The 23,518-nt window shown below is 41.9% G+C and overlaps 1 protein-coding gene across 7 annotated transcripts in view; it reads right to left on the bottom strand.

Annotated features, from left to right (window-relative positions):
• Positions 1–23,023, bottom strand: part of DISC1 (DISC1 scaffold protein) — a 202,486-nt gene extending 179,463 nt beyond the window's left edge. For 3 of the 7 annotated variants that reach the window (XM_040551459.1, XM_040551460.1, XM_040551466.1), the window contains exons 1-2: positions 12,922–13,066; positions 3,154–4,142 (exon numbers count right to left, since the gene is read on the bottom strand). In XM_040551459.1, coding sequence (XP_040407393.1) covers positions 3,154–4,142; positions 12,922–13,051 — 1,119 coding nt within the window. In that variant the 5' untranslated portion in view covers positions 13,052–13,066. Of the gene's footprint in view, positions 1–3,153; positions 4,143–11,986; positions 12,039–12,921; positions 13,067–20,599; positions 20,740–22,409; positions 22,687–22,872 lie in introns of those variants that run through there. The other 4 variants (XM_040551464.1, XM_040551461.1, XM_040551465.1 and 1 more) reach the window with 4 other exon arrangements.
• Positions 23,024–23,518: the final 495 nt, after the last annotated feature.

Below are 23,518 nucleotides of genomic sequence, written 5' to 3'. Positions count from 1 at the left end.
GAAAACTGTGTTCACATGCTGCCAATGAAGTTTCATTAAAATATAATTTAGGCTCATCTAGAAAGTGTTGACGTTTCCATTTTCTGAAATGTTCATATTACAAATGATAGATGGGAGAGGAAAAAAAAACACATACAAAATGCCCTTACACACCCAAAAAGAAGCTCCTATTAGGATACAGTTTTATTTCAAAAGCTAATGCTTCTTTGTGCTGAAGCTTCATTTTTTACTAAAATATTTCAGAAGGCTAGGTGTGCATTCAAAGGACATTAAAAGCTTTTATTTTACTCTTACAAGAATTTAGTTGAAGTTATGCAGTCCTTTCCTCATTGCCATGCCAGCCACTGCCAAACACAGCTACATTTATAAAACTGCAAAGTGTTTTCTTAAGTTTACTTGTGACCAGTACCAACAAGCCATTAGCAGCACTGAGAGAGGTAAGCCTGGAAAAAGAATCAGCATATATACTGATAGCCCAAAGCCTGAAAAAGTATTTGGGAAAGCATTTTCCACTGCAAGAAGATCCATACTCGAGACATTCTGCATCTACAAAAGACTTCACTCCTCCCTGGAATACTTCCATATTTAAATCTCTCTAGTTAAACTGTAAATTGCACACAGAAAAATAAGTACGGCCAGTCAATAACTTACCAGAAACATTTAGTTATCATGACTACACAATCAACATGCAAATTAGGGAAGACATTTAAATTAATGGTACCTCTTCAAATTTGTAAGTGAAAGCGGATTGGTCAGAAAATAGACATAAAAGGTAAAGCCAGAAAAAAAAAAGCTTGATTAATAATAGGCTACAGGATCCCCTGGAGGAAAAACAAAGAAAAAAACAAGTCATTGCACGCATTCCCTTTCCATCGAGGTTTTTGGTGTTGTTTTGTTTGGTTTTGTTCTTTTAATTTATTATTGTTTTTCACATACAGAAACACCAATTTTTTTTTTCCTCTGAGACGGGTGAGGAACATATAACATATTGAAGGGAGGCGCTCTGGATCCTCACCATAAATTATTTTCTGTATTTTATGCCACACATTTGATAGAGTTCTAAAGAAGCCCGCAGTAGAAATGGTTCAAGTGACACTTTTTTCATATATATGATATATAACAACCATCTAGACTGAGAGTACAGCACTGCTGCTTTTTGCACTGTTTATTCCTTCATACACTCACAATGGCAGGTCATTTAAAACCTGCTTGGGTACCACAGTGCAGGCATGCCCAGGGCTAACTGACTGATCTGATTGATACTGTGACAATTGAGTGCTTTCTGTTTGCAGGCTAGGAAGACCCTTGGAGCCCCAACTAATCAAAGAGCTGCTTCAGAGCAGCAGGTCCTTCCTATACCTACCTGTACCATGTGATGAGCACTTTTTTTTTTTTTTTAAGTGCAAAAAAAAGCGTAATTTTAATTTTAACAACTTTGGTACTGCCTCCTTTTCTTAACTAAAATTGTCTGTTCCCTTCTGAAAAATTTGAGACTTGCTCTTTACTATTACAATTGGAAGGTGCTACAAATTAAACACACAGGACCAAGGTCAAAGATGTCTGAAGGCACAAATTCCCAGTTCTCCACGCAATGAATTAATGAATGCAGAAATTAAAGATAGCAATGTTTCTTTTGTACCTATCAAATAAGCATACCAAAAAGACAGAAAATTTTGTATTTTTATTATGTTACATATTCCCAAATTTGTATTTTAAAATAGAGAATTAATTTCCCAAGCCACCCCAGACTATGGGCACATCATTACAGGCAAGATGCCAAAGAAACTGCTCCATGGCAATGCGTATGAAGCCTGTAAACATACATAGGAGGAAACTAGTTTGAGTCCTACTTGCACCCCTTATGAAAAATAAATATCAGAGAGCATTATAAGGCCAGGTCAGATAACACGGGCAGAAAAGCACAAATAATGTTTCTCAACCCACTGCCTTGCCCAGACAGAAGGGCTGTGCAGAGCCGCCCCAGAGGCTGACCCAGTGCAGATTGTCTCCCCAGGCCTAAAGACAACACAGCACATCTCAGCAGGTGTATTTGTGCTCAGAAGTCGCAAAACCTGGGTTTCTGAAAGGCTTCCCACTCTAGGGTTAGCATAGGATACTTGCGAGGAGAACTCTCTGAGGTGTGCCTTTATACCTACAAGGTACAGACAGCCCAGACATTGCTCCAGAGCACTCAGGACACTAGTGAGAGACTTAAAAACCGCATCACCTGCTTAGTGGATCTTGAAAAGCTTTAAATTTATTAGCGTGGACATGATGGATTTCAGCTCCCTACATGTACAACAGAGCTAAAATTTGCCTTCTCATCAGTTAGGCTCAGAATCGCTTCCCTCTGATTCCCCCTGACATCCCAAAAATACCCAAGACCAGAAAAAATCCTATTGTACGATAGAGAATAACTGATCCTTGCTAAGGTTTCCTCTCACACAAAGAATATAGCGAATGAGGCTGCTTGTATATATAATAGGTATATATGTGGGTATATACAGGTATATACACATGGGAGAGGGGGAGGACAGCTTCTGACTTGACAGCCCAAAACTCCTCTAAGGTAGAAGGGAAAAAAAAAGGCATTATTCCCAGACTGAATTAGAGCAGGGAATGGACCCCCATTTATCATCATGCAGGGAGAGCACTGGTCTATTAGATTACAGGCTACCCTTACACAGGTGCCTCTCCCCTAGAAATCTTTAATTGGAAATGTGTAAGTTTAGCCAAAGTCCAGTGTTGTTAAATCATGATGCTTCAAGGAAAAAGCTCTTACCACCCTCAAGTTTTGCACTACATATACTCCAGACTGCACACAAAATAGCCACCTGTGAAAGCAGCCCTTGCTGAATTCAGAAATTAATGTGTGGCGTATTAGAAATACAAGCGAGGACCACGGTTTCAGTAGGTCACAGGAACAAAGTACTGCAACATCACTGTTGGGTTTGTTTTGCTTTTAAAAGAACCAAGAAGAAAACAGGTTCTTTCCCTTGTATCATGCAGACAAGTACTATAAACTTCTGTGAAAAAAATGCTGCAAAAGCTGTTAATATTCGAACTCCTACATCAGGTTAATACTTTGACACTACCAACATAGCTGTTTCGGGAACCAGGGGGAGGAATCAAAGATGAAATGAGATTACAAACCTTTAATGTACTCCGGTTGCCAAGCTGGCAGTCTAGTAGCACTGGTTCATACTTTTTCATCAAAGTATCCCAGTTATGGTCACTAACAGTGAAACTACTTTCGTAGCCTGAGGTGACAGAAGAACCAGCAGATGCTGCATCTGAGGAATCCGTAGAATATGAAAACGTTGCATCTGTATCTGAGAGAGAGATGGTCTCACAATCCTGTAGTTTATCATTCGCTGTGGTCTCGTTTTCATGCTTCAAATCATCACTGGGCCTAGAGAAGCAATGCAAAGCTCCTGAGTGCTCATGAGTTCTTGCTGTCTCTTCTAGCTCCTGCAGATTTCCTGCAATGCTGGCATGCAGAACACACTCAGCTTCCTTGATGGTTGCCTTGCCTTCAGTATCACTTACTCCAGAGGCTGAGTTCAGGGAGAGCTGTATGAAGCTGAATCTTGAACTAAAGCTATTGTGTGAACCAACAGAATGAGAAACAACTTCTCTGTTTTGATATTCACAGTTATTATTCACTTCTGTCTGATCCAAGGCATACATCTTTTGGGGCTCACTCACTTTAGTGCTGTGAGCCATCTCCTGTGCACAGCATATAGTAGAAACATCTTTGCTTGTTGCTTCAGCAGGGTAAATTGATATCATTGTGTTTTCTGATTGCGGATTCTTGTAACAGGAAAGATTTTTGCAGCTTCCCAGCATATTTCCAGTACCGCCCAACGCTGTTACCCCATCAGCAGGAACTACAGCACTACTTGCAGTTGAACGGCAGCGTAAGAATTCAAAGTTCTTTTCGTATTGTCTGTAGAGACAGCAGTTCTCAAAGTCTTCACAATGCTGCCTGCCATGTTTGAACTGTTCTGGGCTGAATGGCTTGCAGGCACCCAGGGACTGAAACTCGATCTGTCGCTGAGCTTCTGGCCTCATGTATCCAGGTCTTTTTGCCAGTTTCTTTTTACGAAGAGAGCCTGAAGGCATTGAGTGCTCCGAACCATCTGGGGTGAGGGGGATAAGAAAAAAAGTAATTAAGGCATTTCTGCAGTTTTCCAGAATTAACATATTGTAGCATCTGAAAATAATAATTTCAGGAATTTCAGACAGCTCATCAGTTATCAGTTTCCATTTTGACTAAACAAAGACACAGACCATATTGCAGATAGAGGAGAAAAGGTGTTATCAGAGAACTCTGTGCATTCATTCACTTTCTAAAAAGTCTGCACCAGCTTTTAAGTGAACTTCACTGACATAACCGTGCCCATCAGGACACAAGCCCACGTACGACAGATCACAGTCTCCCCTGCTTGTAGCAACGCTCTGCAATTCTTCATTCTCAAATCACAGAGACTTCATTAGTTGCAGCACAGAACTTCTTTAGTCTCTTTGATGCAGAACAATTTTCAGGCATACAAGCACATCTAGGATAGCACCGAACCTACATCAAAAACTTGAGAAAGAATCACAATCTGTTGCTGTTCTCGTCCAGTTTCTTGTTCGTATTTGTGTTTTATTAATACAATCAAACATTTCCGATCCAGCTTCTACAATAGATGCAGCTCTTTAACAGTCTGTGGCTGCAAATCTGTTACTCTAGTGAGATATTTTATAAATCTTCATTTAGATTTGCCATACTACCTGTTGTCCAAATAATAAGAATATAAGTTTTGAGTGCAGGATCATCAGTCCTAGAAGACTAGTACAAGCATATGGTTGGTAGCATTATTGCAATATTAATGTCAATTAAAGAGGTCCCCTAAACAACGGCTCAATCTCCCCACATATACATTACATACACAGATGAAAAGATAAGACTGGCTGCTTTCAGAGTAGAATAGAAAGAACCAAGATAAAAAACAACACTAAAAGCAGAAGATTAAAATGTAGCATCTTGTCTTTGTTTTCTGTATGTTTCTATACAAAAAATAGGTCATTTGAAAAAAAGTCAGCTACGTGAACAGGTTAAAAAAAGATTACAGGGTGACTACTTACAGTTTCTTATGGATTTACTGCTAGTCAAAAAGTATTCTATTCTTCTATCCTGCACACAATCAATGGGAATACAAGCTCTGCACCATCATCCATTTTGTATCACAAAAACATATTGAACTGGCTTATTTGCCAGAATCACACTTCAAAGGGACCTAGTGACTAGCTGAATTATGCCCTTGATTAGCTGCCTTCTATTCATTGAAACAGAATCAATTGCCAGAATCCCAGGTACTAGGATTATTCTGAGCACTGACACAGGGGCCTTCCAAAAGGCAACTTCTAGGATTTTTTTTTCCCCTATACAATATATTAAAAGTTCGCCTCCAATCACAACCCTTTGTCAATTTTTCATTGACAAACTTGCACATACTCTAAACACCTTGGCAACTAACTCCTAACAGAAGCTTCATACATACCTCATTAGAACGACATGCCATACAAACATTTAAACCTGAAACTTCTCAGGTGAATTTTTCCAATATTCACAGCATCTTCTCCAAGTGAGCTTCAATGAAAGCAATCTGAACATTTTGCAGATATTACAATACTGGCATCTCACTATGGCACTGCAGTTAAGTTTCAGTATTTTGCTTCCTATCACCATAAATTAGGATACCCCAGCTGTCTCTCGCTCTCTCTTTTGCAAGAGGAAAAAAATTCACAGAAATCAGAAATAAAAAAGGTCATGGAGTCCATCAGCCTGTCTACTATAAAAAGACAGTGAAATGCTCTACTGGGAGTAGTTTAATAGAAATTGTAACAAACAGAAACCACTCTTGAAGGGAATAAAAATTGAACAAAATGTTCTTTAGAATTTAATTATTTTATATACAAAATAATAGTTGAGATTTGCCTTCAGCAGAAGAAATCTGTCATGCAGAAAAAGTCATTCTAAGACTGGATATATTTTATCATATTTTATCACAGTTTAAAAAGGCTAGTCACAGGCTTTGTCTGTAAAAAAAAAAGTAGAAAAGGTTCTTCGGTTCAATTAAAATCAGTTTAAAATTGATCTCAGTAAATTACTATGAATTTCTAAGGCAAACAGATAATTACAGCTCTTTAAACACCACATTTAAACTGATGTAAGTAAGGTTTAAATTGTTAAATATTTGCATCACGCGAACTAGATGCAATTTCCTTTGAGTTAAATTGGTACAATTCCATTATCCTGAATTAGCCCACCCGAAAACCCCTCATTTCTGCACTGCTCCCCACAGGCACAGGTAACCCTCCGGACAGAGGTTTGCCGTCCAGCTCCCTTATGGGCTCCAGATCTGCCTTCTGGTGAGTCCACCAGCCCAAGTCCATCACCTGGCTACACCACTGACCAAATTCCACAGTCCAGGATGGCAGTCCAAACCACGAGCAGTTCTGGGGATGCTACAAGGAGAGGGCTACTACCGATCCTTCGTCAGTAAAGGGGCTAAAGCCCCAAGTTTCCCATTCCTGGGGCGCAGCCCTTTTCCTTAGGTCACAGCACTTCCAGGTCAGGTGTTGAAGCCTTACAGCCACGCAGAGGTCTGCTGAGACAGCCCAAGCCACCAAGGATGCCACACGCAAACAGGTTTAGGGTCTACACAGGGCTTTTCGGACAAACCCAGGACTGGCCTTCCCCAAAGGAAAGGGAGGGATGAGGCAGCCGCAACCAGAGTCTGGCCTCCACAGCCAGAGAGCACCCACAGTGCCCTCAGCCACCACAAAACCCAGGCAGGACATTACCAGGGCTCAGGGTATACCAGTCCTGCCCTGTTTACCCTTCTATTCTGCCCCTTTTTTTGAAGTTTAGAGTCACTTTGGTTGGTTTGTCATAACGCATCTCAAATTTAGTTGTGTGTTCTTCTGCATAGCCTTCTAATCATTGCTTTCTATATCTAATGTCCAGACAAAGAAACTACATTGAACCAATTCGGCTAACTTGTTAAAAAGGTCTAATTTTTCTCATAATTCCCTCAGTTTTGTTTCAAGACCCTCAAAAAACTGCTAAGTCCATGGCAAGTACCTACAAGACTATTGAAATTGCACCTTGGAGCACTGGAAAAGCACCTGGAGATAATTTAAAAATATATACATATTACCTTGTAGTGTTACAGTTTGTATGAGACATGCACCTAGACAAAAAAGCCACAAATGGAAGAAAGGCCTTTCAATTGCAATATTACAAATCAACTTTTAAAAATACACATCACACATTGCAACTTCTAGGACCATATTTTCATTCAAGTGTCTGATAATGTTCAAATGGCTTCGATTCCAAGATATGAAAGCCCAGAAAGAACCCACTTGATTGTAACAGACCTTTCACCACAGCCAGTATTTCCTAATGAGTAAGAGCTCAGAGTCAGAACACAGAATTAACAGGGTCTAACACCTGAAAACAACTCATGAGCAGCAACGCCGTTCAAGTCTCAGTTGCACCAGTAAAATGAAACAGGGAGAGGTGAAGCCAAAGAGCATTTATCACTGACGTGAAGAGCACGTTCTCTTGTACTCAACCTGAAGCTAAGGAACAGCAGAACAGTTACCTGATTTATTTTAGATAATGAATCTTCATTTTCAGCCACAAAAGTCACTGTTCAGTTTTTCGACCAACTGCTCTAATACCATCTGTAGATGGATAGTCATAAGAAAGTGAAGTACTTATAAAGTCCACCAGGATTTTACAGATCAATACAAACTCTGCAGTAATTACCTCCCTGCCCCTGCTTTAAAACCCATAATGCAGAATACTTGCAAGCTCATTAAGCTCTCCCTGAAAATAAATGAGAAGTTATATATTCAGTTTTAAAAAGAGCTCAACTATCTGCACACACCTACATCACACACTGTTGATTTTTATTAGAATAGCAAATTCACTTTTAGAACATTCTTGTGGGCCAGCTGCAGTGTCTGAGGAAAAAATATTGGGTCATATTCAAAGCTAAATATCAAAGCACCACTCCAAGCGGTTTCTGTAGTGCTGCTTCTGTTGAGGAAGCCCTAAAAACCTGCATTAAACCGTATGCAAACAAAGTAAGTGAAGTGAAAAGATGTATTATTTATAAAGACACACACGAGCTTAACCTTTCTCAAGGATTAATTAATCTGACATGACAATAGCCATGATTGTTCAGTTCCTTGGTCAGAAAAATATGTAAAATATTGTGGTTTCTAACTAGTTACCTTTTGACTTGTTTGCTGAATTTCAAAAGACACCACATAATATTCAAAATAAGGTGGCACCAATCTCAACACAACCTCTTTTAAAATAAACCTTTAGCTTCTTTATGCACTTATGCTTTCTAACAGTTACCTTTGAACATAGATTTTTGTAACTATTAAGACATGAAGGTCTCATCCAGCTTTTTCACCTTAATTATTGAATGTTAGCTATACTTTGATTTATCTACCATTTTATGAAGCGTATCTATCAAAGACGAGCAATAGCTGAGCTATATTATATTTGTTCCCATTTACGAATGATTTCCTCACCAAGGGCTCCTATAATTTCTAAGCTCACATGCTGAGTTTAGTTATTCAGCTGCTAAATTTCCAAGATGTCACGTACAAAATATACTCTGAAGTCATTAAATGCTTGTTAGTTGTTATTCTTCATTAAAAACACTTCAAAGATTCATGCATTTTAGATGTCAGTGTCCTGCCTTTGCCAGTGTTTAAATAATTGTATTTTTATTGACACACTCCCATAATACACATCATCCAGTTGTTATATTTGAGCCACTTACCTCCTTAATGCAACAACTCATTTTAAGCCATTTGAAGAAATTGCGACACCCCTCTCTAGAGTAAGGATCACATTAGCTAGCTGATCGCTACTTCCAACATGCCCATCAAGTATTTTTCCCCCTTAAAAGAGTTTCAAACCTGGTTTTGCGTTGTTAACTCTAAGACAAAAAATTAAGATATATTAACAAGTAAACTAGTAAATTTCAAAAACACTTCCAAAGACGGTAACAATCACCTGTTTAGTCAACGGGGGATAACAGAAACACCCCTTTCATTAATTACATATCTTAATTGTGTTCTGTATTGCCACCTTCAAAATGCAAGCACGCCTGCATCCATCACTATTCAGCAGTGCATTGACTACAATACAAGCAAGCTTTTTTTCCTCAAGCAAGCGCCTTGCTGAATCAAGGCCCATGCACCCGTATGCTAAAAAGCACAGAAATATGCATTTCTGACCTTTTTAAATTTAAAAAGGTAATAACTACCCAGCCTGTGAAAGCACGCAGTTGCACTGTGAAGGCCTATTTGATAACTAATCAACACCCTATGGCTGGCAACCTGAGATCCAAGGCTTGGCTATTATAGAAAATTGCATTCCTCCAAGTCGAATGTAAATTATACCATCTAACTTTACCACTGCAGCCTTCCGAGGAAGCTCATTTTGTTGGTCAGTAGAACAAGTGGACAAATTCACTCTAGAGCAGGCAGGTGACTCCTGGCTGTCTCAGTGAAGCAGGACCATTTAGATAGCACAATAGTGTTGAAAAATTACATTTCTGCTCTTCTCATGAGAGAGATTTCTGCTTTTATGCGGTCAGCTGCTTCTACAGAAGTCCTGACAAGGAGGAAAAAACAAGGAAAGCCAGGGAAGCCTGAGATCTTTGTCATAAATTTCAGCATGGTCTCTCTACAGACAGTCCTCACACATCTCGGCCCAGTACAGCCCCAGGATACTTGCAGCAGACCCCTGGTGGACAACCACACACCACAGGCAAAGCCACAGGAGGGTCTGGAAACACGAGCCGGTACCAGCACTGGTACTTCACCACCATCAGTAAACAGAAGGCACCAAACTTCCCCACAAATAGCCAGCCCCAATTGATTTAAAGCCTGGTTTTTACTCTTTTTACTTATAGTTAAATGATTAATTAATGTCTCCACTTTTCAAAAGGGCAGAAGGACACAACAGTTGCAAACCTGAAGAGAAGAAGCGCAACAGAGAAGCAATGCTTATCTCAGCAGTTGTTTGTTTTAAAGGTTTGTTGTTCTTCTTCTTCCTGGGTAGGGGAAAAAAACCTTTTGTTCACAATTTCAGTGCAAAGTGCTGTAGAGGCAGCCCATGCAAATGTCTCAAAGGGAGAGAACGTTCTTGTTCCTTCAGTCAAGATCTGGAAACATTCAAATATGACACAAAAATTAGGGGGAGAGGATTTTGCGTGAAGCTTACAAGAAGAAACTGAAGTTCGGTTAGGTCCTAAATTAATTTGTCAGCAATACTTACTGGATTTGCAGTCATATCCCATAAAAGCATTTCACCATACATGTATGTAATTATGAAATTAGTATGAAATTAGCAGTCCTTTTCAAGAATGGTCTAGTTAACACACCACACTTCTTTCATCACTCTGTCTACTGAGTGACAGTGCAGATTCCCACCACTTCTGCTCAGTCAGATCATCTACAGCAAGACTCTAATATAAAACTCATCGGGGGGAAGAGTGAAGTGTGAGAGCACATTGACAGCAGTCAATTTCTAATTCAAGCACAGTTTCAGTGCTCCAGCTTGGAGATTTGAATTTTTAATTTCACCAAGAGAGCGGGTTCCAAATTAAGCATCTGATGCACAGTCAGTCTGAAAGCAGAATTGAGTTTACTGAAATAGAAAGTAATTTTCTCTTAACAGCTCAGTAGTGATCACATATAATGAAAATAAAACAACATGGCAGTTCCTATATTGCCAAGGGTGAGGAGTCAGTATGCTTTTAACTTTACAATTTAATATCAAAGTCCCATGACAAATGCTCCTCCTTTGTCCACTGTAGGAAGTTTACCTCACAGCCCCAACCAGGCTGTCACGGCGTGATGTCAGTGCTGTCTAAACAACAATGAAGACAGAATGAAGTTTCAGACATCAGGAAAGCTGAGCAACAACACTGGACAGAAAGCACAGCAGCTCAGGATGCAGCTTAAATACAAGATACTGCAAGAGTCACGTACGCAGACTGCAGTAACAGCAACACAGGGGACATGGAGCCCACCTGCAGCAGGAGGCACACAAACAAACAGCGCTGTTCCCTCTCCCTGCTCTTTCCAAAATAAAATCTCAGGGCTTTAAGCAAACCCCTGTGACTATATGCTCCCACAGAATTTCTGTACTCAAGCATTCCCTCCTCTTTGCGGAACAATTGTGCAGATTGTGCTTTCACTAGCTGACAAATCGCCACTCTGCTGGGTGTACCACCAGGTACAGACTGCAACACTGCTCTCCTATCCTCCACAGCTACACAGATGACTTCAGTTAATGCAAGACCTTGCTAAAGGCCAGCAGGTTATTCAGCATCATTGGTTTTCGGATGTTAGAAGCCAGCAAGGGGTCAGCCTCTGTGCTCCAGCAGGACGAGCATGGGTTCCCCAAGAGACCTACATCAGTAGGCAAGGATGCACGCGATATCCCTTTTGAGGGCTTCTGCAAGGATATGCTTGACCTTTACAGCCCTTACCTGAGGTTGCAGGCAGACAAAATGGAAGCTGGAAGCTTGCTTTATTCAGCCTGAGAACACAGGGGTGAAGATAGTGGCTTTATCCTTTTCTTCCAGTATATCTCCACTATATCTCCAGTTGGAGAAAACTAGATTGTTCGGGTGCAATTCTGAGATCAGTTTACAAATGTGCCATGGAAGTACTGTAGCTAATATTGCTGAAACTGCAACAGAATACTAACCACAGGCATGTAGCACACAGCTGAGAAATCACAGCTCCTTCGGAATAAGACAAGACAGCAGTCACTCTGCCTTAAGTCAGGTATCTCAAAAAAAAAAAATCAGGAAAGAGTATTGTTTCTCTATATAAAGCAACTGCATTGAATTACAGAAAAAAATGATGCCTCTGACAACGTAGAACTGACCTATGTTACTGCTCCTGTGATATCAACAGCAGATCGCATTTAAGGAAGTGAACTGTTAACACAGAGAAAAAGAAGATAAGAAAAGCAGTAAACCACCAAAAAAGCCACATCAAAACTATGAAAAGCAGTCAAAGCTCTGTATAGTGACAAGTTCAGACACCACCACGGCTGTCTGTTATCAAGACCCTCTTTCATTTAGCCAAACATGCTCCAACGTGCATTTTCTAGCACTAAGCCTGCATTTCCCAGCCAAGCAGAGAGCAACCTCTCGTTGGTGGTACCCAAAAGCCACGCCACAAAGCCACAACTGAGTCCAAATGTAGATGTTTGGCACTATGGCCACAGACTAAAGATTCTCAGCAGAACTGAAATCCTGTCTTCACGCAAATTCAGAAGTCATGACCGCTAGCAGCAAACAAGGATTGGTGGACACGGTCGTGGCAGACCCCATGCTGAGGGAAGACACAATCAACACTGACAGCTCTACGAGAGACTCTTTCACTCATTTTGCCTCCACCCTACTCTACCGACACCAACACTGTACATCCTTTCTGCTGCTCCCATCAAACCCAGCTTCCCTTTCCACCAAATTCCCCTACGTTTCTCTTCTTGGTCCCCAACTAGTCCTCACAAACCAACTACTCATTTATCTTATACTAAGCGCAAAAGACTGTTGAAGCAGAAACCATCCCAAACCTGTATCTCTGACCTAACTGCACAGGTCACGCTTGCACACCATACAGCTCAGGGCGATAACCCTCCACAAAGCTCCCAAACAATGTTCAGAGCCACAGAGAAGCACTCTTCCCCTACATCACTCCTCAATACCACCTCTTTGGTCCTTTCCAGTTTCCCCCTTCTGTCCTGATCCCAAAATGCACAAGCTCCCCAGGAGCATGCCCCTCATAACAGCAGACAAGCACATCTCAACTTACCTCCAAAAATCCTCCCTGCATGAGCTTCCAGCTCCTCCATATCACCCCATTCCTTTCCAGATGAAGAGCCTTCCTGCTTCCCACTCCCCAACAGCATGGCTGAGAAGTTTCTAGGCTTCTCCAAGTCCATTTAAAAGGAGCCCAACCCCACTTCAACTGTGTCCACCGATTTTGTTGCTTTCCCCCAGGTGCACACCTCTTGGCCACAAGGACTTCAGGCAGTCCTAAGGGCTCCTGTTACCTCTTTCACAGCACACGTATTCTGCATGAGTATATAAACTAAATCCCACGTTAAAGGCACACTGGCTCCATTCATCCCTTTTGAGATCTTCTCAATGAAGACACTATTGTAAGAGCTTCTTTCCTGAGACAGTAAATCGCTGCTATTCACATCTAAGAAATCAAGACAATTGCTTGCCACAATTTACTCTGACAGTCTCCCTGAGATAACATATATTAGCCAATAATACAGGTTGCATTTATTAACATACACCATCGACATTCAACAAAACCGTAGATTTTTGCCAGAAGCTTTCTTTTTTTTTTAATCTTTTCTGTCACACGTTATTTGCAATTCCTTCCTTAAGTATTCCTACTTAACTACAAGGATCTGCCACCTTTCATTGAACCCTACCTGTCTGCTCTTATTATCCAAGTAAGTTAAAGAACGGTATTTATCTTCAAAGAAATTGTGCCCTTTCATGAGATAGCTTGCAGATGTTTCTTGGGCACCTAAGGATCTGTATGATACTGTAACGAAACGAAGTCTTAAGTAAAATACTTCAAGTTAAAGAATGAGAAGTAAATACAAATAGCAAAAAAAATCAGGCTGACCCTTGAAAGATATCTTTTATATAAAAGGAAAATTGTCTTGTATAAGCTAATGAAATTTTTCTGTTCAATCTACTCTTAATTCAGCTTAGCGTTTTAGAAGGGATAAGAAGTGCTGATTGCACCATATGGTGCTAAACACGCACACCTGAAAAGATCTTATTGGGTATCAAAACACTTGGCAGGAAGAAAAAAACAACTTTGAGTGCCATTCAAGTAGTCTTCCAGAATTAACACAGATCATGCACGTAACTCTATTTCCAATAAATTCAAGAAAATTTATTATGGGCTTTAGAAATCCTGAATTCTAGGACTTGGCAGGGTCCTCTGCAAGGTAACCCGCAGAGGCCTGTCCCCTTCAGATGCGAGGGCCAGGCCTTGGGGCAGCATTAGCATTGTGACAGTGGGGATTTCTGCCCCTGCTGCTCTCAGCCTTGGGCAGGGTACTTCTGTTACACAGCCCTTTTGTACACAGCGTTGTTGTTATTAACGAGTAGCTGGCAGAACTGCCATAGCTTCCTTTTGGGGAAAGTTAAAGCACCGCAAGAGACATTTAATCTCCTCGGTCCTGCGGCACAGCATAATCTGAAGCATTACTTTGTGGTTAAAAGAGACCACGTGAGAAGTTAGCTGACTTACCCGAGTCACAGAGCATGCCCCAGACAGGGCTGATCACTTACACAGGACTCCTGAAAGACCTGGGGAAGGGGAATGTTTCCACTATAAAAACACACCTTAGGCTTTGCTCTTTTGGAACTCCTGTCTTTATCAAAAGGATTGCAGATCTGAAAAAAGCAATGTTTAGACAGAATGTGAATATTCTCAAAACTACCAAACCTTGAAGTCTCGGGTCTCCCTGAGGCAGATCCTGAAAATCACGTTATTTTATGCCAAGTCTGCACAGCGACTTTTCATTGGAAACTTCAGGTTTAAGTTAAATTTTCACCACAAATTCGTAAAAAAATACAAACATCATATTTAAGTGACTCCTTAACTTATCTATAACACAGTTTGAGCCTGTCTGCATTTTTTACTCTAAACTTAGCAAGTCTATACTAATCCATGAATCTGACACAAGAAAACATATTTATAAAGTATCTGAGTGAAGTAAGCCCAGAAAGATATTTTGGTGGAAGAAGAGGTTCATTGACTGGCTCCCTTAGTGAAACAGGGCTACTTTTAAGCCAGAAGCCTTAAGTCCTCTGCTGCCTAGGGAAAGGACAACTTAAAGGATTCTGAAGTGACTTGCAAGAGCTCCACGACCTAAAAATCATCCTCTCCCTTCAACCCCCAGTGAATAGGAACATCCTGCATGAACAGCCTTACAAAAACAAAGAGGTGCCAATAAGACTGAGAGCAATACTGAGAAGATACATGGATTTTCATTCCTGTACAATAAAAGTGTCATAGTGCATTACTGAGCAAAAACATATGAAACGTCGTAAACTTAAATTACCTCAAAGTCTGAGTCATAAGCAAGGGCTTCTGTATCAGAAAATCATGAAGATCAAACTAAGGACATCTTTAAGGTTACAATGCCCTCTTTGGGTTTAAAGATATATTTGCAGCAAGTTTCAGCAAATACAGCAGCTATTTTATGCTACAGGAATGAAAGTAAATGAAAGAATGCCAAGTATGCCACTATAAATAGGTTATAAATGACACCTGATTCACATCTACTAGCAACAATATTCCTAAGATGCTACATACCAGTAGGAAAACTTCTTCACCCCAAGTGCAGTCAAGCTGTGCAGCAGGCTGCCAAGAGAGGCTGCTCAGCCCTTAGAGGCTTCCAGGGCCCAGGAGAAAGCTTGGAGCAATCTGCTCTGGCCTCAGTCAGCCCTGCTTTGAACAGGGAGTTAGACCAGAGAGAGACTCACCAAGTCCCTTCCAACCCAAATGAGCCCATGATATACCCCAGCTTTAAAAACAAGTCTTGGGATTTGCAGTATTCCATCGTGTTATCTATACACACAACATCATTTCAAGTGTATCATCAGTGACGATACATGCAGCTCTGAAAGAAAGCAATTCATCTGATCTTACTTCACAAGGGAGTCACAAGGAAGTTAGTAAACAACAGCTTCATCACATCCTGGAAGGCGGAAGCAGCTGGCTTTCTACAAACAAAATTAAAAGTTCAATACTTGAAATAAATAGGTTCTTAACCAGCTTTTAAGCATTCAACACACACAGAGAAATCACAAGCTTCAATGATAGCCAGTGCCTTAAGCAAGACAGGCACAATAAGGCATAACATAAAAACTCCTATTGTTCCACAGCAGCAGACCTTTAGTAGTTAGCTGGTGATTAAATGATGCTCATGAGCATCACTTAAGTGTCACTTTGATCTACTGCAGTTATTTCGCAAAATGTTTATTACCAAGACTTTTTTATTGGTTGTACAAACATCTGAAAGCACATCTCTCAAGGCATCATTCAGTTTGCTATATTAAAAATTATTTTGATACCTTTTCTTACTCTGCTTTCCAAGGGGCGGACAAGAGGGGATCATCTGCTAGACTGCAACTGTCTGAAGACACTTGCCTTTGAAAAACGTCATCACTGCCACAGTTCCAAGGGCATTACACAAAAAAAAAAAAAAAAAAATGTAGCCTCCTTTGAGCAGCTGCCACAAAACCAGCCTCTCACACAAAGTACCTGGCAAAAGGAAGAGAACAACCACCCAGGGACCACCGCATCTACCCTACACAGTCCACAAAGTCTTCCATGGGCATGGAAGAAGGCAAACCTGAATACTGCGCCTCGCACCTGTACCAGGCAGCCATAGCCAATGACATGGATGTATATGACCGATATAACTGAGTGCACAAACACCCAGATATTTCTATGTCTCCTTTTATTGGTTTTATTTACTCCTTGGTTTCCTCCCTTTACTTCTTGGTTTTCCAGGACTGGTTTCTTTCTTCTTACACTACTGCTCAGTGTTGGTGTTTACAACGCACACAGGCTGCTACACAAAATTCCTTAGAACAGCCTTAAGCCGTCATCTGTAGTGTCTTTACCTGGCCTGTTTGCTCTTTTTTTTTTTCCTATTATCATTATTATTACTCCCTACTTGCTCTCTGCATTTTAATCCTCCTTTTTAAAGCTTTTCTGGTACTTTATATCGTGGTTTTCAAGTCATTAGAGGCCATTTTCAGAATGCACAACTGTTCCAAAGCAGAGGCCTGGAAGACAGACAGCAACCCCACGTACTCCTCACATGACTTGCACTGAACACTCACACTGGCTTTTTTAAAACCACAGCCACTCTGAATTTGCTACGGCCAGACTTCCAACTTGACGCCTAGACAAGGCACACAGAGCTTCACTAAGACCTGGCAGCACAGAAAGCAGTAACATAAACAAGTGTGTGCAGACCTAGTTGAAAGGTTCGAGCCCTCATCAAGAGCATCAGTGCCACCCCAAGCTCACCAGAAACACAGCAAAAATGTTGCTACCCACCATTATCACTAATTAGAATAAAGGTAAGTTATTTTAAAGTATTAAATTAGTTCAGAAAGCAAGGGGCATCAATATACACAGCCTATACAACTATATACACAGCCTATACAACTAAGCAAAGATTAGATATCAGCCATCCTCTATAGGACAAACAAAAGGCATTGACAAAAACAGGGCATGCCAGCTCCTTTCACCAAGGGTGATGAAGAGTCCTATAGACCAACCTTTCCAGAATGGTAACACTGCTTATGAACCCACAGTCCTACCACATACAGGAAAAAGCAATAACGAACACACTTCTGAAAAACTCAGCACTGTAACTGTACTAAAGACACACAGAGAACACCTCTCAGCTAATATGAAGTGTTTTTTAACTTGGCCTTGGAGCATAGGATCTCATGGAAAATTCTGCCATTGACAAGAGCTGGTAGCACAATCAGGAAAATTCCCTATCTGCTAAAAGAACAAATACCCAACTAATCAGTGCTCACTGCATACAATGTGAGAAACAGGAGCTGGGCTGTCCTTACCCCAGAGCAACCTGAGGCCACCCAACAAGCACGCTATTTCCCCTCCTGTCCTCATTTGCCCAGGAAGCCAACAAACAGCCTTTTACACTGCCCATTAACTGGAGCAGCCCTTCTCATGGCCATGGCTGTACAAGACTTAGACCACAAACACATGAACAGTACAGCAGCTGCCTCGCCTTGCCACAGCCACATTCAGATTTCCCAGGGAAAGGAAACGCAATACCCGTTGATTATTAACCAGTTTGACACGCAAAACCACACTGAGGAACAGCAGCCCCCTCTCCCACATCACTTGGGTCTCCACAGGCTTTCTGCAAGAGGAAGCACCTGGACCTCCATCCAGTGTGCGAAATTCAATCTCACCACTGCCTCAGTAACTGTCCGTAGCCAAAACCCTATGAGAAGGGAAAGCTCTTGTCCCCAAAGCTACGCTTCGCAACACCTATGAGAAAACAAGCCACTCCTGATAAGATCATCTGAGCCCTCCCAATGAAAAGTCAGGTACTTTACAGGGCTGAGACGCTTGGACTTACCACAAAGAGATTCAGTGATAATCATTCCTTGGAGCCTTGGGAAGTTTTAGTGAGGTAATATATTTGTGTGTAGGAAGGGGAACAACCAGACCATAAAAAGTAGACAGCTACAATCTAAGAAAAAATAACCCTCCAGCTATAACCATTTGGCTTTGCAAGTGGTCTCCACCAGCACCATTCCAGGTGTCTGTGTATCTGCAGCAGTGATAATCCATAAAGCTAAGCTGATATACCAGTGGAAAGGATACTTACCAACACATTTAAGATGGGTAACAAAATAAATTCAGTATCCCACTAAAGCAGCAAGGAAGCAGCTTACTAGGAGGGAAAAATAATAATAAAAAGTCCCTCCCCTTCCCAAGCTCTCTGGAAACCTTACAGCTTTCCAAAAACAAAATGAAAGGACCCTAAGAATGGTTTCTTTCAGTGCTCAAAACACACTTATCAGACCCAAAAGCATAATTGCCAATAAATTCAAAAGTGGGGCCATCTAGGTGAGCTAAGCCAGGGACTGCTCTGCTCACCCCATCAATCAGCAAAGTCACGAAGCCCCTGTCAAACTTCATTATGTATGGGCACAGTGAAAACATCACTACTATTTGACTCTACTTTCCCATTAATATCATAAAGAATTTAGCAAGGCGTTAAAAAGCGACACCAACGCCACATGCCCCTTCTTATGCCAGCTTGCAAAACAGTTCATAAGATCTAATTACACCAACTCCCATTTCCTGTCTTGTCCATAGATACTAAGCCTTTCATTCTTACTCAGTTTTACAATACTCACCACCAACCTCTTGACTTTTCCACTCCGCAGGTTGCCTCCAAGTTGCTCTAAGAGATTTTCCTCTGTAATGTTTTCCTGCTCTGCTGACCTCTCACCCCAGCAAAAGAAGCCTTTCAGCCAGTGCCCGCTAAACCCCTCTAAGCAGCCAATTCTGCTGCCATTCCAGAGAACAGGGAAAGGTGGAAGAGAATTTTACATACAATACATTAATTCTGCTCTTAGTTTCAAGTATCCACTTCTCCCATGCAGTTCTTTCACATGAAGATTTTATCATCTGAGCATATATACACATACCTTCCTTAGCAAATTACTGTTCCACTTGCAGTTCTGACTTGCGTGGTATTTGATCTGATCTAGAAGTGCAGGTGACGCATATACCTTTGAAATGGAGCTAGCTAAGCACTATTAAGAAAATGCATTTTCCACTTTCCAGCCCTAATTCTGAGAACACAACTGTTTATGCAGTAAATATTGACTTTTCAATGTGAAATCTAAATGTTTTCACACTTGGTGTGCCTAGGTGTTGTTACAAATAAACATTGAGAGAAGGCAAAAAGAGCAGAGTAACTAGATAATCTCCTCTGACATCAGGGTCGCGCAACAAACAAACATTTGTAAGACAGCAAGAAAGGAAGGAAAGGGAAGAGGGAGTGGGAAAGAATAGAAAGTACCACCAATCATGCTCATTAGGCAACAGGGTCCCTGTTAGTAATTTATCATATAGGGATAATAAGAGATGTGCATGTTGGAAGGATGCAGGGCTGTTAAATGAAGGAGGGTCTGAAATAAAGACTGCAGTACTGTACTGCATGCAGATGCAGCACGTCACACAAAGGGGAGACGGGATCCAAATTTGGTGTGCCCCAAAGGAATCACAAAGAACAAAGAAACCATACTTCAGGCACGCATATGATCTCACTGCTCTGTCTGCAGACTTCAGATTAGTCATTAAGCCACTTTACATTCGCAGCATCAATAAACAGGGAAATAACTCCACATCAATAGCTAATTCAATTTTCATACAGCAAACTCGCATTTAACAAAGTATGTCAATAGCTGATCTCTGCTTCCACAGCATCAATAGCTAAGAGGCTCAGAAAATAAATGTCTCTCCCCAAAATCATATTTCAGGTGAGCAGTTAATGGGATCTTTTAGCCTATATGCTAAAAGAAGAAAAAAAAGCTTTAATGGAGTGTTGAATAGTTAACATTACCCAGAATTAAGTAAACAGCTACAAATAAGGATACTACAGTACTTAACATAGGCGCAGTAGCCTTTGTTCAGTGCCAGAGAGCCAAGTTTTTCCTCGTGTGACTGCTGATTTACAAAGGCCACATTCATCCCTCATACATAAGGGTTTTGCAGCAGTTTTCCTTCAAGAATATTGAATAGTATTACAACATACCCTGGGCTCAATCCTAATCTAAGTGACACAGCATGAAAGGGCTGCTCTCTGGAAAAAGACACAACATGCTAAGGATGAACTTGGAAATCACTATGGCAACTCCACAGGTTCCTCTCTGTTTACCTTTAAGCCTCATACTCCAAAGGTGGTGTGAAAAGCTGTTTTCACACGAGTTGTTAATATGTATTATGTCCAAAACCAGGAACGGCTGCAGACTGTCTGCCGCTCAATTAGGAAGAACGTTTGCTCAAGGAAGCCAAATGCTGAAATTAAAAAAATCATAACTCCTGATGAGCGCTCAGGAGGTGCTGCACACTCCAGTAGATCTCATTTGAAAGGTCAGGTAGTTCAGTAGCTGTAGGAGGCCCAACTTATGGCGAGCAAAAAAAAACCTAACCAAGTGTGCCTAATTTGCGAACAAAGTCGGAATTAACCTTAGGGTTCTTTGCTTTAGTGAGTACAAAACATTGTTTGCAGTGCTTTCTGTCTTTCCTTTCTTTACGATTAATTTATACTGGTGCTAATAAATCCTCTTTTCTTACATGACCCCACTATAATTCCAGAAGCAGCAGCTTAGGCCCAAACTTTTGACTTCGTTTTACTTGAAGAGAACAAAGGCTGATTTATCTGAATTTAAAGAGGGAGGAAGCCAGTGGCAATATAGTACTTGCCTGTGACCACACTTTCATGCTGCTGGATAAGTCAGTAGTATAGTGTACAAGAACAGGTTATTTTCACTGCCCAGTCTCGAAGAACTGTAGAGAAAATTTATAACTTTTATAGTATAAGCACTGGGAAGTAAGAAAAAAAAGAGGCATAAATGCACATAGTCTTAATTTCAAATGTACAAAATATCAGGGGGTTCACATTCCCTCACCCCGCATTTTAGGGGACCACAAACCTCTAAACTCTACTATTTTTCTTTTCAAACCACATACTTAATTTAAACATCCCTTCTTAAGTGCCTAAAAACCCTATCAATGGAAAAAAAAATCTACTAAAACTTCAGCCTTAAAGCACTGTTAATCTCTTCCTAAAAGAAACTACAACTTTAACTTCAGAAATGAGAGGGGGGAACACCAACGCAACGTAATTAAAGGGACTTACCACTTAAACAACATGAAAGTTTTAATACAGTAGAACTTCTCCCATTTTTGAGTTACTGTAAGGCCAATTGCAAATTAGCAAATAAATGAACAAACGCAAAAGGACAAAAACAGAGAATGAATCCCAAGGTACTTTGTTCATTTCTTTGAAAACTCTAATTTACTTTTAATTGTCGGCAGCGCTTGCTGGTATATGTTCTGTAGTATATTTTGGAGAAGCCTTTATAACACAGGCACTTCACTGCAGAGCTCTTAACTCGCTATTCAGAAGCATAGCAAAAAGTTACTCAACCACTTGTACACAAAGACTAGCGTGGATTACCAAACCATGAATGAGCTGCTTTCTACTGAAACATTGGCACGGACAACCAACGTGTTTGCAGAAAGTTTCGCTAGGCTACCAGCCCTTGGAGAACCGCACATCCGAAAAACCAGAAAGGCAGCTGACACACCCAAAGAGTGATCTGCCTTTCTTCCTGAACTCTCCTGGGAAAGGTGAGCTATATTTTTCCAGAATTTCCCCACGGCTCCAGCCCTTCACCAGCACCGGCGTGGGTAACGTGGGCAGCCCCCGCTCAGCCTGACAGCTTCCTGACGGCTGCTGCTCGGAGGGAGGAGGCGAAGAGCGGCTCACCTATGCTAGAAATCACGCTGTTTTAACACTCGGTTACTCACACAAGCGTAGACACATGAAGTTGGCTTCTCTGAAGATGGCAGTTTCCTTTTTGTCCTTTAGAGTGAGTTAGGACAGCCGTGACTGTTGACTGAGAGTAGTTACTTCCCTCTTTACAGTCAGTTAGTTAAAATACATATATACAAACACATACGTATACATATGTATCTTTACAGCAATATAACTCCTTCCACACCAGCAGAGGCGAAATTACACGATTTGCAGAGTTTAAAAACTGAAGGTTACTTCAGCGCTATAACAAAGTTTCCTAGGCAACACTCGCTGCGCTCACCCTCCCTGCGAAACAAACGCTAAAATCGTTGGGGCCTAACGGACCAAAAATCAAAACTTCAAAATAAATAAATAAATAAATAAAAATCGACAAAACCGGGTTGGCGCTGAGAAGCGGGAGTGGAACGCTCCGCATGCTGCAGCCCTGACCCCTTCCCTGCGCCACGCAGCCCCCCGACCCCAACCCGGCCGGCACTGCTCGGGGCCGACGCGGAACCCCTAAAACCCACCCCAAACCCCCCCGGGGCCCGGATCCCCGCGGGGGAAGCTGCCGGCTGCCGGCCGGCCGGCCGGCCGGGCCCCCCGGGGCTTCGCCACCCGCTCACCTGGGCTCGCCGCCTCACTCCCACCGCGGCGCCGCCTGTCGGTGCCGCTGGGCCGGGGCTGCGGCCGCCACATGCCGACCCCGGCGGGGCCCCCCCCGCCTCGCTCCGACCCGGGCGGAAAGCGGCGGCCACGGCCACTCCCCTGCCGTGGAGCCCCGGCCCCGCCACCGCCCCTCCTCCGGCCCGGCCTCCAGCGGCCGCCGGGGAGGGCGCCGGGGCCTTCCGAGCACGGCGGGTCGCTGCCGGCATGGCCGCAGGGGGACGGAGCGGGGCGGCGTACCGGGGTGAATAAAGCGCTGGGAGAGGGGCCTCGGCCACTCGGGCAGAGTGCGAGCGCCCACGAGCCTAATTTTTGCTAAAATCCCTTCCCCAGTTTTGTGTCGTAGATAATTCAGTCCTCCATCATTTATCTTATCTTCCCTAGTTAACACAGTCCTCCATCATTTATGAAGTATCTTCTCTTCCCTAGTTGACACATGCATCATCTTTTGCTCTCACTAGTATTTCTATACTTACAGTTTTATTTCTTTTGATAGCCATAATTATGAGCTTTATATAGACTTAGGACTGTCCACTGACTGGCTTGGCACCAAGTCTGCTAAAATAACGCCTGCTTCAGTCACGTATCATCACAACCTCTCAATTA

Source organism: Cygnus olor, chromosome 3 (genome assembly GCF_009769625.2).
Source record: "Cygnus olor isolate bCygOlo1 chromosome 3, bCygOlo1.pri.v2, whole genome shotgun sequence".
NCBI classification, from domain to species: Eukaryota; Metazoa; Chordata; class Aves; order Anseriformes; family Anatidae; genus Cygnus; species Cygnus olor.
Note: the sequence above shows the minus strand (reverse complement) of the source record. Positions and strands in the feature narration are given on the sequence as shown.